The sequence below is a fragment of the Perna viridis genome, chromosome 1 (genome assembly GCF_037379345.1).
Source record: "Perna viridis isolate PV_CMFRI_1.1 ecotype Kerala chromosome 1, ASM3737934v1, whole genome shotgun sequence".
NCBI classification, from domain to species: domain Eukaryota; kingdom Metazoa; phylum Mollusca; class Bivalvia; order Mytilida; family Mytilidae; genus Perna; species Perna viridis.
In genome coordinates, this window is record NC_142445.1 from 21,337,061 (window position 1) to 21,352,758 (window position 15,698).

Here is a 15,698-nt window from a genome sequence, read left to right on the forward strand (position 1 = left end):
TGTGGAATGCCATCCTTCAAGGGAACCTTATTTATTTGCAATGTCACTTTAATGCAGTGGATTACCATGGTTAGACCCAAATCAAATACAATTCAAACAGAGAATATGAAATCGTATGCATCCATGGGGTTTTAAGAACCTGTCATATCAGATACACACATTGATTCTTAAATATATTATTAATGTATTTCAGATTTTCCTAATGTCAAGTAACAAGTTCAAATTTCTGAAAGTCATCTTATAAATAGAGGTATTGTGAAAAAAATATGACTTAACTGTTTATGTTTGTTCACTTCCTAGTTAGAACAATCTTTGTTAGTAGGGAAAAAAGGAATAAACCAATTTATGAGTTATATTTTATATATGTTTCATATTGATTAAATCATGTGAACATGTTCAGTGCTGCTAACAAAGCTTATGTTGACAGAGGACATTACAGCATGTGTTGAACATATGTTTTGAAAAATGCTTGAAAATTTAATGTTAAACTTAAAGTTTAAATGAACACCAAAAAATAATTCAGTCAAATCATGGTATCATGCTGTTGTTGTCCTTGCAGTCTGTGGCTGCTTTGTTGTTCTCTGTAGACATTTCACTGAATTTAAATTGTATGGATCATTTTGAAATGTACAATGTGCCATACCAAAAAAGAAGGCTAGAACTGAATTTCAGGTATTTGGTAAAATGTCCTACATTTAATACAAAATTCAGAGCTGTATCTAGCTAAAATGGTGTGGAAATACTAGGTCTTGTTATAAGTCTCATTCAGCATTCATTCTTTATCCTGAAACTCCACAGTTGAAGGGTAGGAAAACACAGTCGATCTTGTATTCAGTTTTCTACTTTTGGTAACATCAACAAAAATACTTGTAGTGTTAAGCTCAAATTTTGATCATCGTATTTACATGTAATGGTTATGCTCAAATTTTTATCATCGTATTTACATGTAATGGTTATGGTTGACATATTGTAGTCGAGATCAAAAGCCCCCAGATAAAAGCCCCCCTCCCCCAGACAAAAGCCCCCGTGAGAAATTAATTAATCAATTATGAAAAATATCTCTATCAGTACTGGAAGTGTCAAATTTGAAATTTAATATCTAAATTGTTAACATTTTAACTTTTTGTTTCTTTTTACATGTAAGACAATATTTTATCAATGAAATGATAACAGTTATCAAATATACACTTTTTAAAAAGAAAATATAACTAAAAAGCAGTCATTTTGTTTTCTTTTTAAAAAGTGTATTTTCTTATTTCATTGATGAAATTTCAAATGATTCTGGTAATAAGAAATACAATATCAAATATAAATTGAGTATACCCTTGAAAAAACATACACAGAAATTGACGCATTTTAATTCAAACAAAAACTTCCTAATTACACTAAACAGAATTAAAAATTACACAAAAAAAAAGACAAGCACAAATAAAATGCAATACCAATATAAAAGGAACAGTCACAACCAAAGAAAAATAAAAAAAATACACCAAAAAGAAAACAAAGAAACAAAAAAAATGATATTTTTTACATTAACATTATGCTTATTATAAGTTGGTGGCTTTTGTCCGGGGTGGGGGGCTTATGTCCTAGAGCCCTGGAGTCGTTACTCTATAAATAACTACTTTCTATGGTTTTGAGTGAGAGTTGGGCCTATTGTCTTGGATTTTCCGGTTCCCGTGACAAGACGTACAAGCCTTTTCGGGTTTCAACCTTTGTGGTTGTATCAACCTGTGCCATGCCAAGCATTTTATTATGAATTGTATTGATAAGTAATACAAGAAAACGATATCACTAAAGACACTAAATCATTCGTATCAGGCTCTGTTATCTGGATTATTTTGTGCTTACAATGAAAAAAAGTTTGATGTTATTTATTCGATGCATAGAGGCTTGCTCCCACTATCAAATATGAAGCCCAGCTAGCATATAAACACGAATGTGCGTCCGTTTGAAATCACTATTTGGAACTCTTCTGGAACTGCTGAATGTGAATTCATTTAAACTTGCAAACATTCTTTGTCACAGGGGCTGACTCGGACACTTTGAAAAGGGGGTGCTGGGATATCATTTGCCATTTTTTGTCAATTATACACATGAAAATGACAAATTTACCAATAAAAATGGGGTGGGAACACCCTGGACCCCCTCCTTTCTGGATCCGCCTCTGCGTCAGATGATGCTATTGTACACCTCGTACTTTGCATGCATTTTCCTTCTGAATGACTTCTGGTTTACTTATATGATTTATAGGCAAAGAAGCGGGCATCACCTAGTCAGCTTTGTGCTCTCGCTCTATTAAAATGTGTACAAATTAACTGTAGATCATAATGTTATCTTTGACGTCGGTTAACTTACGTGTATTTAAATGACATTTTGAAATTTTAACAGTGTTCCTAGTTCTTATTGAATAATAAATATTCTCTTCTGTTTCAGTTCAGTTTTGTATTGTATTGTATTGTTTTGTTATGTTTTGTTTGTTTGTGTTTGCTTTTGTTTTTGTTTGCTTTGTTTTTGTCATGTGTTGCTCCCGGGTGGATGGCATATGCTCTGAAAATCTTGTGGTTTAAAACTCTGATCATGGGTGAAAACACAGACTTCCTATTTGCCAAATAACTAATTTTGTCGAGGATGCGCTTGGCATGGTTCGATGCACTGCAATCTTGACACATTACATTTATTCATTCACACACATATATAAATTGTATTACCATGAATGATTAATAAAATTCGGGTAATTCTACATACAAACACAGTATGTTCGACAAGCGTGAAATCCTAGCGAATCACAACTTGGATATTCCTGCAAGTAAGAAGTCTTACCCTTTTGCACTGGAATTCGAAATCTTAGGAAAGAGTAATCAAGGGAACCAAGGTTATAGCGGTAATCAAAAGAATCTAACTCAGGGACAAAGACCAGACATGTAAAACCGACATACACAACAAAGAACATAAAGTAACTAAAATCATACATACAAAGTAACAAAAGCAAATGATCTTAGGAACTTAGAAGAATCATCTACTTGTTCAATAAATAAGTTATCTGTACGACAGGCCAAGATTTTTTGTCCGCAAGCTAAGAAGAAACAACAATGTTTACTCGTATACTGGTATTAATCATATATGGATTCTGAAAAAAAAAAACTCTTTTAGATAATTTTAATCTCGTCCCTTTGCTGAAGTTAATTCAATGAAAACTTTTCAATTTTATACTACCTTTTTCTGCAATAAATTGGAAATCAGACAGTGAAAAATCATTCACAAAGCATTAAAACTGCAAGAATTGTAATTCTTACAAATTTGTTGTTCCATACATTTTACCTCTATAGCACAGAAAGACGAAAGCTACTATACCAAGCAACAGTTGATCAGTATGTTAAAGTTTCTCTTTGACAACATATTATTCACTTTTGGAGGGACACTTTTTCTGCATTCCAATGGGCACTATTCGTGTCCCTCTCCTAGCCGATTTGTTTCTTTATTCATGTAAATCAGGTTTTTTTTCGAAAATAAAAGAAGGTTAAAAAAGCCAGTTACTGTAACATTAATGAAGGAACTTTTATCTTATTAACGGTAGACAGTTACAAAGTAGGTAGTAATTTGAACTAATATACATAATTGTAAAGCATGTGTTATGTTACAACATAACCAAGATTGCAGTGCTAAATGATTAAATAAATAAATAAATAAATAAAGGCTAACCCTCACATTATATTTTTTTATAACTCTACATAGTTTTTTTTTCTAAAATTACAATGTTTTCACTATTAAAAACTTTTCCAAATTTAATAATGTTACTACCATTTGTATAAAAATGAGCCAATAACCAAGAGAACGACATGTCAATATACATTTGAATAATGAACTCATCCCTGATATCAAAGGAATTTTCTAATCTCTCTCCTAATACCTTTTCATCTTCCCGATTCTTCCGATAGTCGGTGATTTCCAGTTCTAAATGTTCACATATTAATAGCTAAATTTAACGATAATATAGATATATATAAGGTTCAAATTTAATTTTGATTTAATCAAGTCTATAACATAAACCTTTGGTCACATTATTAATTTCAGACACAATTTTTAAGAAATTGGTCTTTCATTTTAAATTCAATACAAGGTATTAACCATTTCTCTGAATAATCATTTGGGTTATGCCAAATGTTTGACATACGACATATTGATATATTTGTAGCAGTGAAATATACATATAAAATTCAGACACTGCCCATTTTAAAGTGATTCAAGAAAAACCCACCAAACAAACAATGCTTTTTTCAATCAACAAATGTTTTATTTTTACGTAACAGTTGTCCTTTCCATCTTCAGATCTGTATTTTTGAGAAAATCATACATTTATCTCGCACTAAAATCAAGAACGAGAAGTCTTGCAAAGTGCTAATTTCATGTACAGTATATGTACACCAAATGAAAAACTTCAACTGGTTATGTGGTCTGTAACTGAATTCTGAATAAAACATAAAAGTGAATTCAGTGGGTTTTTTTGACATGCACGAATCACCTTCAGTCTGATTTTTATAAAGGCAGCTACTTAAATCAATTTAATTGTCTAGGCAAGAGGCTGACAGTTAGATTTCACTGCTACATATTGGCGACGTTTTCTCCATGAATAATCCTAAAGTTGGAGAGTCGTTCGTTTATTTATTCATCAGACTGACTAGAGAAAGACTACTGTCACAGCATTTAGGCCTTCACTTCGAATTGGACGACTGTAGGTCATCTCAATTCTACATCGTATGACAAACGAGACGATTTGATTTTAGAACTATAAATTATAAATTTCTGTTTCGTGTGCAGATATATACATGTACCAGCTCCTTGCATATTGTGTTATTGTTTCTCATTTGTTAAAGTACACCAGAGAATCTGACTTGATTTATAATGCGTTATCATTGCAGAAGTAGTTTTTTTTTACATAGAAAGCGTCTCATACAACGGGGCATGCGCTACTTAAAAAGTTTTCATTTCTGATATCCAGATCTTATTGAGTAATATTCTGATTTTAGATGGTGGGTTCTCATAGTGTCAACAAATTTATTTTCTGTTTCTTTTTGTTTGTATGTGTGTTTTTTTTTAGTTTCATTTTGAACTTAACGCGTCTTCTGCACAAAGTACTTAATTTTTAGTTGGTGTCTTTTTTGTTAAACTATATTCTAAATGTATCTAGTTACTTAATTTTATTTATACTTATTTATTGTTCATATCTTCTTTACTGTTCTGACTACAGATTTTACCCATTTTGGCCAGTGGCAATTTTATGATGCCCGTTTGTATTGTAACATCTCGGAAATAGTCAACCGTAATGGAAAGTGATGTTAGTTTAGGCGCTATAGAACTTGGTATAACCCATCATTTCCATCGGAACTGCCTGTATCAAGTCATGACCATTGCGGTTGTTTCCAACTTTCCGTTTTTTTTTTCGTTGATATTATAATTCCTTTTGATTATTTCTATTGCCCAAATGTTATCAGTTCGGTATCTTTTTTTTTACATTGGCAATAATTGCTACATACTAATGTATGTAAGAGCAATAAGTTTTGCTTTTGGATTGATGAAAAAAAAAAATCAAAGCAAAACATACAAACAAACAAAAACAATCACGAAACCAGGTACACTGTCTTGAGTTTGAAAACCGCATAAAAGTGGCACAAAGATGTACAATTTTAGAGCAGTATTTATTCCTTTATATGGTGAAAATGAACAATTTAGATATTTATAGAACAAATTTTGAAATATACGATTTTATGCAAAATTTTAGTCATCAAAATGAAAATTAAAGTGGCCATAGATACAAAGCTCCATTGGTGTACTTCTTTCCATCACAATCTCCACCCCACTCACCCCCTCCCATCTGAAGGACTCCGGTTGGGGATCCCGAACCAATAGAAAATGAAGTAAGCGTTTTTTGTTCAGGTCAAAAGTGAAGGGAACCCGCTGAGGAAATTTTACATTAATGAACTTTTACTGCATCGATAGTTAGGTGTTATCCCTTTACTAAAGATAATTAGTGTCATAAGGGGGAGGGGCAGACCGGAAATTTTATGGAGGGCGTCTTGGTATGACTACACCCTCCTATAAGCTCATGGTTCTGAGTCTACCTTCGCGCTTTAAAATATCAAACGAGCAAAATCAGACTCAAGACTTCACCTTCGGAGGTTTGCTTGCACTGATGGATCCAGGGGAGGATTCTGGCGGATGGAACCCGGTTTTTTTCGAAAGTTTTTGGCTAAAATAAACAAATTTGATCTACCAAGGAGTTAAATATAGAAATCCTTGGATCTACCAATACTTATGTTGACTCCCCTTTTAATAGTTTTCTGGATCGGACCTCCTCTTTAAACTTCTAATCCGTCACTGACATGTATATAACTCCTGCCAAAGATTTTTATATTCGTCTACTATAAAAAAAAATCCATACTCCTGTCAGTTAATATTCTTAAAACCCGAATCTAATCAACTTGGTTAATGCATTGGAAGAAATGACATTCCTGACAGAAAAAAAATCTTAAAAAGTGTGTCGCGCGACTTAAACTACAAGGACTTAAATATATTTAACTCATTGTTAAAATGCTATAAATTTCATCTTATTCTACTAAAAATCGTTTTACATGCCGGGTTTACATGTCCTAGTAGCCTAAAATTATTTTGCTATAACGAATCCAAATTATAAGTCATTTAGAGTTATCGTTCGTATCGCTCAATGTTTTAGGGTACCGCGACCGCTAGACGGAGCTTTACACGTTGAAATGCAGTGTAGTGTTTACGTACAGCACACATGTAGTCAAAAATCAAGCGACTTTAGAGATGGATTTCTCGGCTTTGATTGCCGATCTGAGGACGATTGCAAGTCGGTACAACGGCAAAGACACCGACCGCAATGTATCAACTGCTATGTATTGCGAAATGTTTCGCAAGGTAGGTATAATATTTCATTCAAATGAGGTGGGGGCCCCGAGACTGAGTTTGTTATTGGCCACCATTTATTGTGTATTGGCGAAGACATGATGATCATGTCAATCGGCACGTATGACAGCTATTGATACGTTATCAGCGATACTGTGCAAGCATGCCGTCACTGCACATTTCACAGACCAGAACCGTATTTTTTATTGCTGATCAAGAATATAATAAATGAAAAATTACTCTGATTGTGCATGTTCATTGCTGACCCAGAAAGTGCATAATATATTATCAAGGGGACCCCAAGTAAAAATATGGCTTGATTTGTGAACTATTATTGATTAGATCATGAATAAAGGTGATTGTTACATTTAGCATATTGTTCTTTGAAATAAAATTATACAGAATATTTAAGGTGATCTGACTATGTGTCAAATTGAGGGGTCAACTTGCCCTTAAATTTTTATTGAACTTTGTTGTGTTATGTGGACAGTAAGGAATATTACTTATGATTTTGAATAAGCGATAAAAAGGTGAATTCGGCAAGGCATATTCACAAACATATCTGTCACCATGAAATGTTAGTAGCTGATAACTTCAGGGTTATGAGGAGCTTAGGTATAATGAAAAAAAATCATGATAAGTTTTTAAGTATCTGATATTTAAAAGCAATATGATTTAAACTAAGAGGATTGTTTGTTTAAATTAAACTCCAAGCTGAATACACATGTACGTAGGTATCTGACAAGTTCAGCTAAGATCTATTTGGACCAAGATCTGGTTCCCTTAATCTGACACTGAACTTTGGGATCAAGCTCCATGCAGCCACAGGATTTTGTTTCTTTTCTTACTAATTGCTGCAGACAGGCTTTTCGAAATTCTATGACATTATTCAAATCAAACATTGTTTGACAGCTGAAAAGTGTGCTGTGTGAAATCATTCACTTTTTTCCCGATTTAGCAAGATTCTTGCATTTTCTGAGAGGGCTTGCTTCAGAGTCTAGAGTGAATTTTGAGTGTCAGAACACAGGGACTCTTAAGAAGGATTTTATGAAAGATATACTTAAATGGGGCCTCAATGGTACATTTTTGTGTATGAGTAGGACCACTGAGGCTCCAATATCAGTACATATTTCTTAAAACCACTTTCACGAATCCTTGTGGTCAGATGCTGTTTAGGAGCTTGCTTTGGGATTTATAAACTTCTAATTCCATGGGACCATTTCAGGTGTTAAGGTGCCACAAAATGAAAAAAAATCTGGTCTTACATATTTCTTGGTACATGTACTTGTAAATACAAATTTTTTATATATTCAAACCAAACATGAATTTTGTGGTCTTCAGCAGTTCTAAAAATATATTTAAGCAAAAGATGTGAAGGATGTACACAAGGATCCATAAAGGACTCCTGAAGGAACCGTATGCAAACTGCTAAAGGCTTCCTGTTGTATCTATACCTGACACTTATGTGTACATGTAGTCATGTTACATTTATATGTGTATAATGTTTACATAATTTTATTTTGAATAATTCTTTGTCCTTTAATTGCAAGTATTAGAGCTTACAAGTAATATACATGTGCATGTGTGTACACATGTTACTTTTAATTAAAAGGCTAGTGTAAGATTCTTTTCTTAGTAGCATGTAATTTAAAACTACATGTGTATTTGTACCTTACATGTATTTTACATTTTTATTGGGATTTAAGTGTAATTCTGTGTAAAAATCAGACAATAGGTGGCACATCATAATTCTCAATTTGGTCTTATTTGCCTCAGATATATTCAATACATTTTTTAAGCAATGAAAACTTATTTAAATTTATCTTAAAAAGACAAAATTTACTAGCACTTCTATGGTTATTTCTGGAGGGTATTAGCCATGAGGTGTAAATTCTTGGATATTGCAATAAAATCCCTGCATTGTTTTTCTTCATGTGCCACACTTTATACTCATTTTGCCTGATTCTTAGACAAAGAAGTATTTTAAAGGTTTTTGTCTATTGGTCTGTGTTTGTGACATAACTTGGTATGCAGTTTCTTCCAAATATGTTACTCATCAAACTTGATGCAGTGTAACAGTTAGATCCATATATATATGTATCGAGTTGTCACTTATTTAATCGAGCATCATCATAGTGAAATGAAAGATAACTTGAAAAAAATTAAAGTTCAGAAACAAAACTGTATGAAGACAAATAACAGGAAGCTCAACGCTTTCATGAGTCAGTTCAAATAAAGTTCATTGAAGCATTGATGAAACATTTCCGAAGTAGATTTCAAGAACATTATACAAGCATCATAAGTACATGATGTTCTTACACTGATAGGTGGCAGATGACATTTTGAATTATGGTGTTGAAAAAATGTGAGTATTGACACATTAAGCCCTAATGAGGGACAGCTTTTTATCAGGATTGACACCCTTAAAAAAATTGTTATTGATCAAACTTATTCTACTATTAATCTCCTTTGCCTCTCCACCATTGTCAAAAAGTTTCATTTTGAAACCCTATCAAACATACAAATGTATGTAAACTAATAGAAATAATGTGTGTCAGTACTTTCAGTTTCCACCCGTTCTATATAAAATATAAAGCTCTCACTTCTCCTGTATTACTTGCTGGTTTTCACAAAAATAGCACTGTTTGACCATGTATATGGAGATTTTCAAAGGTATATTTTTTTCCTGTATTGATGCCTCAGGAAAAAGTCTTATTGCAGCAGATAGTCAGGTGTAAAGAGGGGGTAAAGAAGCTCTGCAAATACCTTCTTGTGCAATTACACTTCACTAAAAATCTTCAGAAGGATGTACATGTTTTCTTTTTAACAAATATACCTACCGTGGAAGAATCATTAGTGATGACAGCCGAGCAAAGAAGGACATACAAGGAAGTCCGGAAGTCAGAAACCTCAGTATCAACACTGAGCTGAAGATTTTCAACAGTAATGTCAGGCCTTCTAAACAATTCTGAATGTTAGATGATAATACAGAGCACCTTGCAGAAAGTAGAAGGATTCTGCAACAGCTGCCTTTGTACAATTCACGAAATCTTTTGGCCTAACTATATGTAGATTAGCAACATCAATCGTCTGCAAAATTTCCAGCTGCAATAGTATTAGAACACAAATTTAACAGTGATGCTATGGATAGCAATGTCATGTGCTAAGAATGCCAAATGAGAGAACACCAAAGATAGCTTACCATTGGACACCGCCAGGAAAAAGGGAGCTTGGAAGACCTGGTACCAACTTGATGAGAACCAGATAATTAAGAGCATAGTTACACCTGGGGGCAGGCTGTGGACATGGCATTGGACAGAGAGAAGTGTTGGAAGCTTGTTGGTGCAATATGTCCCAGCTTGGATGAAGAGAATATATAACGTGTACTTTGATAATTTTAGAAACTTCCTTATTTATTGTATATTGGTGCACATCTTTCTATATTGACCTTGATATGTCACCTGATACAAGTAGCTTGTATGAAGGATGGAATATGGAAGGAACAACTGTAAGCCAATTTTTTAAATTTGCTTGTGTCGTGTGTGTAGAGATCAAGAAAACTTGTCCGACATAAACTGATCATATTTTCTGGTACATACTCTAATTATACTGGACTTAATTATTACATAATTATTGGAATTGACTATCCTTCACTGATCCTTTACATTGTCCAGAGTTAGAAACAGTAGCCTGCCCACCAGCCCGATACTGGCTATTTTTTGGCAGGACTGGCTAATTATAGCAAAAATTTATATAGCCATATAGTAAATATATTGGAAAAATTGTATTCAGGACTTGCTAGAATTAGAGTGAGTTTCCTACCCTGCATTGTCCAACACGCAGATATGCTTAACTGTCAGATATAACTAAATTTGATTAAAACTTGATTTTTATAAACCCCTCTCCAAACTTTGTTTTGGGGTTATATAGGAATCACTCTGTCTGTCCACATTCCTTGTTAAAACTTCATAAATGTAACTCTTCCTAAACCACACAATGAATTGTGATAAGATTTTATTGGAAGTTTGGGCATCATATGTGGATGTGCATGAAGAAATATAAATACTGTCGGCAGACTCCAAAGGAATGTAATCCAAATTAAAGGTTTTACATGTTAAAACTCCTAATTGCTCAAATAATTTTGATGAATTTTATAGGAAGGTTGGGCACAATGAATGAATATACGGTAATTACTGTTTAAGGAATCCAAAGGGAGATAATCCAAATTCAAGGTTTTACATGTTAAGTAGCACTCCAGCTAAGAATCATGCAAAATGTGATACATGGTTGGAAAGCCTACATATTTTTATTTTTGATATCTTGCTTAAAATGCTTTAGTAAACAGAAATTAACATTTGGTTTTTCATATAACCTGTGCTCATAGGAGATAAAAATTGTATAGAATGCACTGTAGAATTCAAAAGTAAGGGAGATAACTCTAAACAACACTCAAATACAATAGAATCTATTGGATTTTCAGTGTTGATTATCTCCTAAGAGCAGGCATATTTGAATGAATAATTACACTTTCATAATATAGACCCATAAAACAACTTAATTACAAAAATAAAAATATGTAGCCTTTTTTGGGGTGTATCACATTTTTCAGATTTTGCATGATTCTTCCAAAGACAGCTACTTAATACGTTGTAAGTGCAACTCCTCCTTAACTGCTCAATGGATTTTAATGAAATTGTATTGGATAGTTTGGTATGATATGTGAATCTGCATAAAAAAAATTATTACTGTTGAATGACTTAAAAGGAAGATACATGTAAATCCAAATCAAAGGTTTTGCATTTGAGTCCATTTGAAGTGGGGGTATTCCCTTAGTGAGGTTGCTCACTGTACATTGTATTTCTAGTTACATGTATACCTTGTCAGAGTGGTGAATTATTATTTGATACCCTCCGAAAAGTTGAGTATCCATCCAGCTGTTTGGGTGTCCCCTGGCAGTTTCTAGAAGATAACTAGGGAACAGTTTAATGAATTTTTTTTCTAAACTTTGTGCACTGGTTAAGTACCACAAATTACTTGTGAAAGTAGGTCAATTTAAACATTTTGCCACCCCCTTTTTTCACTTTAATGTGCTGAGGTATTGCTTAATGTTCTATTAATGCTCTATTGTTTATTTATCTGTAATTGTGTGAACACAAAGTCTACTCTTCTATAATACATACAACGTTGATGTTCAGGGGATAAAATTAGTCTTCCCTAAAAGGACTAAGGAACTACCTTAGATACTTAAAGTGTACATGTACCAGAACTTCTCATCAGACATTTCAGACATAGATTTAAAAAAAAAATAATTTGGTATGATAAAAAGTTTGAATTATCTCCTTTCTGAATTGTCTAGTTAACCACATGTGCATAAAAAATCCCCAGACAATTGTCTTTAATCAGTGGAAGACTCTCTCTCCCCTAAACATCATTGTATGCACTTGAAGAAAAATAAAAGTATGTGTAGCCTAAATAACGACTTCGTATAATTGTAAACCAAATTATTTTGGTAAAGACTTATTTTTTCAATTAAGGATGTTAAACCAGTTTTCATTTCGCATCTATCACTCTTGCAAAGATTAATTTTATTACAAAGATACTTTTTCGAGGCAATTTATTTTCATGGATTTTTAATCAGTAAAAATGTATAGCTTGCAAAAATAAGTTGGTTTATAGTATTTTTATATCTCAGAAATAGTGCCTACATGTAAGTGTCAATAAATAAGAAATGTAAATGTTGAGGGTTTGACACAAGTGTTATCATATGCTGTTGCCGATAGGCATGTAATGATAAAATATACCTTTTTTTTCTTTTGGTATGTACATGTATGGCAATATTTGGAGTTTCAAATCCTCTGTATTGCAATGCATTTTTAACACCAGCCCCTAAGTTCATGGGCATTAATCATATACACATAGAACCCAACACAAAAAGATGTTCATAACAAATATCTGAAAATCAGTTATTCTGTTGAAGAAGTATCAAAATGAAAAATACAAATGAGTGGAAATCATAAACAGAACAATACCATGAACACCAATAAGATATTATAGAAGAAGCAAATTGTACAAGAAAAAGCATGAATCCCAATATAAACTTGAGTGCTCTGGAAGAATCAGCAGTTCCTGCTCTTTGCAAGACACCTGTCATGCTTTTAATATCTAATCATAAATTTAGTTGCTCTGGTTTTCTTATATTTGAGGAAAACTGCGCAGTGCACAGTTCATAAGCTGTACTAAGTATTTTTACTTTAAACTCTTTATATGAAGGAGTATTCAAATGTTTGACAATTAAAAGGAATCAGCTTTGATATTTTTAAGTAAATTTTGTATATTGTAGATATTACAGAAGGCAGAGAATGGAGTCTCTGAGTACAGTGACCAGATTGTTATTCTATGGATGACCCTATCTCAGCTTTGTAACACATATCAGACCTTGACACCATGTCCTGCAAGAGACAGTCTCTACGAACACATATTCCTGTAGGTATAATTAAGGAATTATTGCATATTACATACAGGTAAATAGCTTCTTCTAAGTTTTATAGCAGTTAGTACATTTTGTAGATCATTACATTGTATGTTAATTTGTGACATCAAAGTGATAAAAAATACCTCTATGTATGTAGAGGATTTTCATTTTTGACTACTCACAATTGAGAATTAAGAGACTTTCCTGTTAAACTTAATATGTTTTAATGATAAAATACATAAAAAATTGCTGAATTGGTTAGTCTGTGTTAAGAAAAGAAATAATACTAAGAAAAAAATCTGCTACATGTATGTACAAATTTTTATTGTTGAAAGGGAAGTAATTTTATACATGTACAGTTTTGTACATGTGTTAATGTAAATGACACATCTTGTTAAGTGCACTACTCAAGTTGAAACAAGTATTTGCAATAACACCTGTTTCATAAAAAAATAATTTTGAATTCAGTCCCACTATTAAATAGACATCTTATCAGATGTTGCAAAAAATTGTCCTTATGTGGTTGAATCCTTTGCCTTTAACTATAAAGATATAAAAATTAATAGTACTTTGGAGTACTTCAATATACATTTATACATGTTGTACATGAATGAGTGATCTTTATCTGAATAAATGTACTTCTACGGAATCTATAAAAATGTTAGCTTTGCAGCTTACCTACTTGTGTGCCCAACTTTGAATTTGGTACAATGTAGGTGTTATTTAGGCATAATAGGATGCTATGTTTTAAGAAATGTTTTATATAAAGAAATTTCTTGGAAATAAAAAGGTACATTTTGACCACAATTAATTTTTTGGTGAGTTGATTGATATTACGGGAAACCAATAATTTTTAAGGATGGCCTTTCTAATTACTATTTAGTCTGCAAGTCTTAATTCTAACTTAATTCACGGTTTTAGCTAGGATTTTGAGGGCTTTAGTCACTTGGGCATAGAGCACGAACGACATATTATGGAGAGCAGAATTTTGAAAATAGTCAGTAGTATCATAAACTAAAGACATAAACACTCTTAATATATTCATTATAAGTTTACAGTTACAGGCATAACAATAAATACAATAAATATTACAACAAAATAACTTATTTTCTATAAGAAACCATGGTTTAAAATAAAATAGTTACTATTAGAAAAATAGTAAAATAGAATTTTTTTTACATCATGACAAAGCTTTGATGCATTCAGTCTAAAAATAGCTACTATTTGACATAAGCTACTATTATGATCACTAATAACACTCAACTAATAAGAGAAAATACTCCTGTCCTTTGCCAAACACCACACCTCAAAAGCCCTCTTCAACCTAAAACTCCTCAAATCAGAAGGATAGAGACAGATCTTTAGAAGAGAATTGATTGATGAAACCTTGAGCCCGTTCCTAAGATAGGTCTTGATCAGATAGTAAGATTACACAGAAACCAGACAGGCAGAAAGGAGGCCACATTGGTATAGTCAACTCTGTAAGCGGTTGCTGCATGATATCTTACTGCTGGGTGGTAATTTTTTAGTGACCTTTGTCCCCAGATCATGAGTAGAATTGAAGATGTTCGTAATCATTGTGATTTTGTTTCAAGAAGAAAAGAGAATGATAAAATAAATATTTATCGTTGATTAATACTTCCTAACTGTCCGCTGTTGCGTAAAAATTTATTGAAATCCATGAGATGACCAGTCACACATCAGAGACATTGTTTTTGTGGTGCATTTAAATTTCTAAAAATAGATAGCTATATATATGTTGCGAGGTTCGTGAAGGTTTTTTTTATATGGGAGTAAAATCGGTCGATATCCATTAAAGATCAAAATCATTTAACACGACTAATCCTTAAAATAAGGATATATATTAGTTATATTTTTAACGTACTGAAAAGCAGTCAACTCGAGGCTTTTTTTGGTGGTCGAAAACGACCGGCTGAAGTTGAGTGAGAACCCTGGGATAATCTTTTGTAGTCCTAATGATCAAACGATTGATAAATTGTTGTTATTTTAAAGGATTATTATCGATGCACATATCAGGGATGCCAGGTTAACAACAATAAAATGTATTTCACACATGGTTGACCAAGCTTGGGGTCATAAACTTGTCAGAGCATAAGACAATTGACAGTTTTTGACAACATTTTTATTTAAGGTGACGAAAATTTATCTGAAATACTTTTTGAACAGAATTTTTTTATACACTTTTCAAATTTTAAGTGACGAAAATGATCTTAAACATTTTGGTCATTTATGAAATCCTTTCGTAAATGGCGAAAATGACGAGTACTAGCTAAATCACTGC

At 32.7% G+C, this 15,698-nt stretch overlaps 1 protein-coding gene across 2 annotated transcripts in view; it reads left to right on the top strand.

The window, feature by feature from the left end:
• The first annotated feature begins 6,763 nt into the window (after nt 1-6,763).
• Nucleotides 6,764-15,698, top strand: part of LOC148627753 (uncharacterized) — a 32,057-nt gene continuing 23,122 nt past the window's right edge. For both annotated transcript variants that reach the window (XM_088577951.1, XM_088577960.1), the window contains exons 1-2: nt 6,764-6,936; nt 13,265-13,407. In XM_088577951.1, the coding sequence (XP_088434077.1) occupies nt 6,826-6,936; nt 13,265-13,407 (254 nt within the window). In that variant the 5' untranslated portion in view covers nt 6,764-6,825. The remainder of the gene's footprint in view (nt 6,937-13,264; nt 13,408-15,698) is intronic.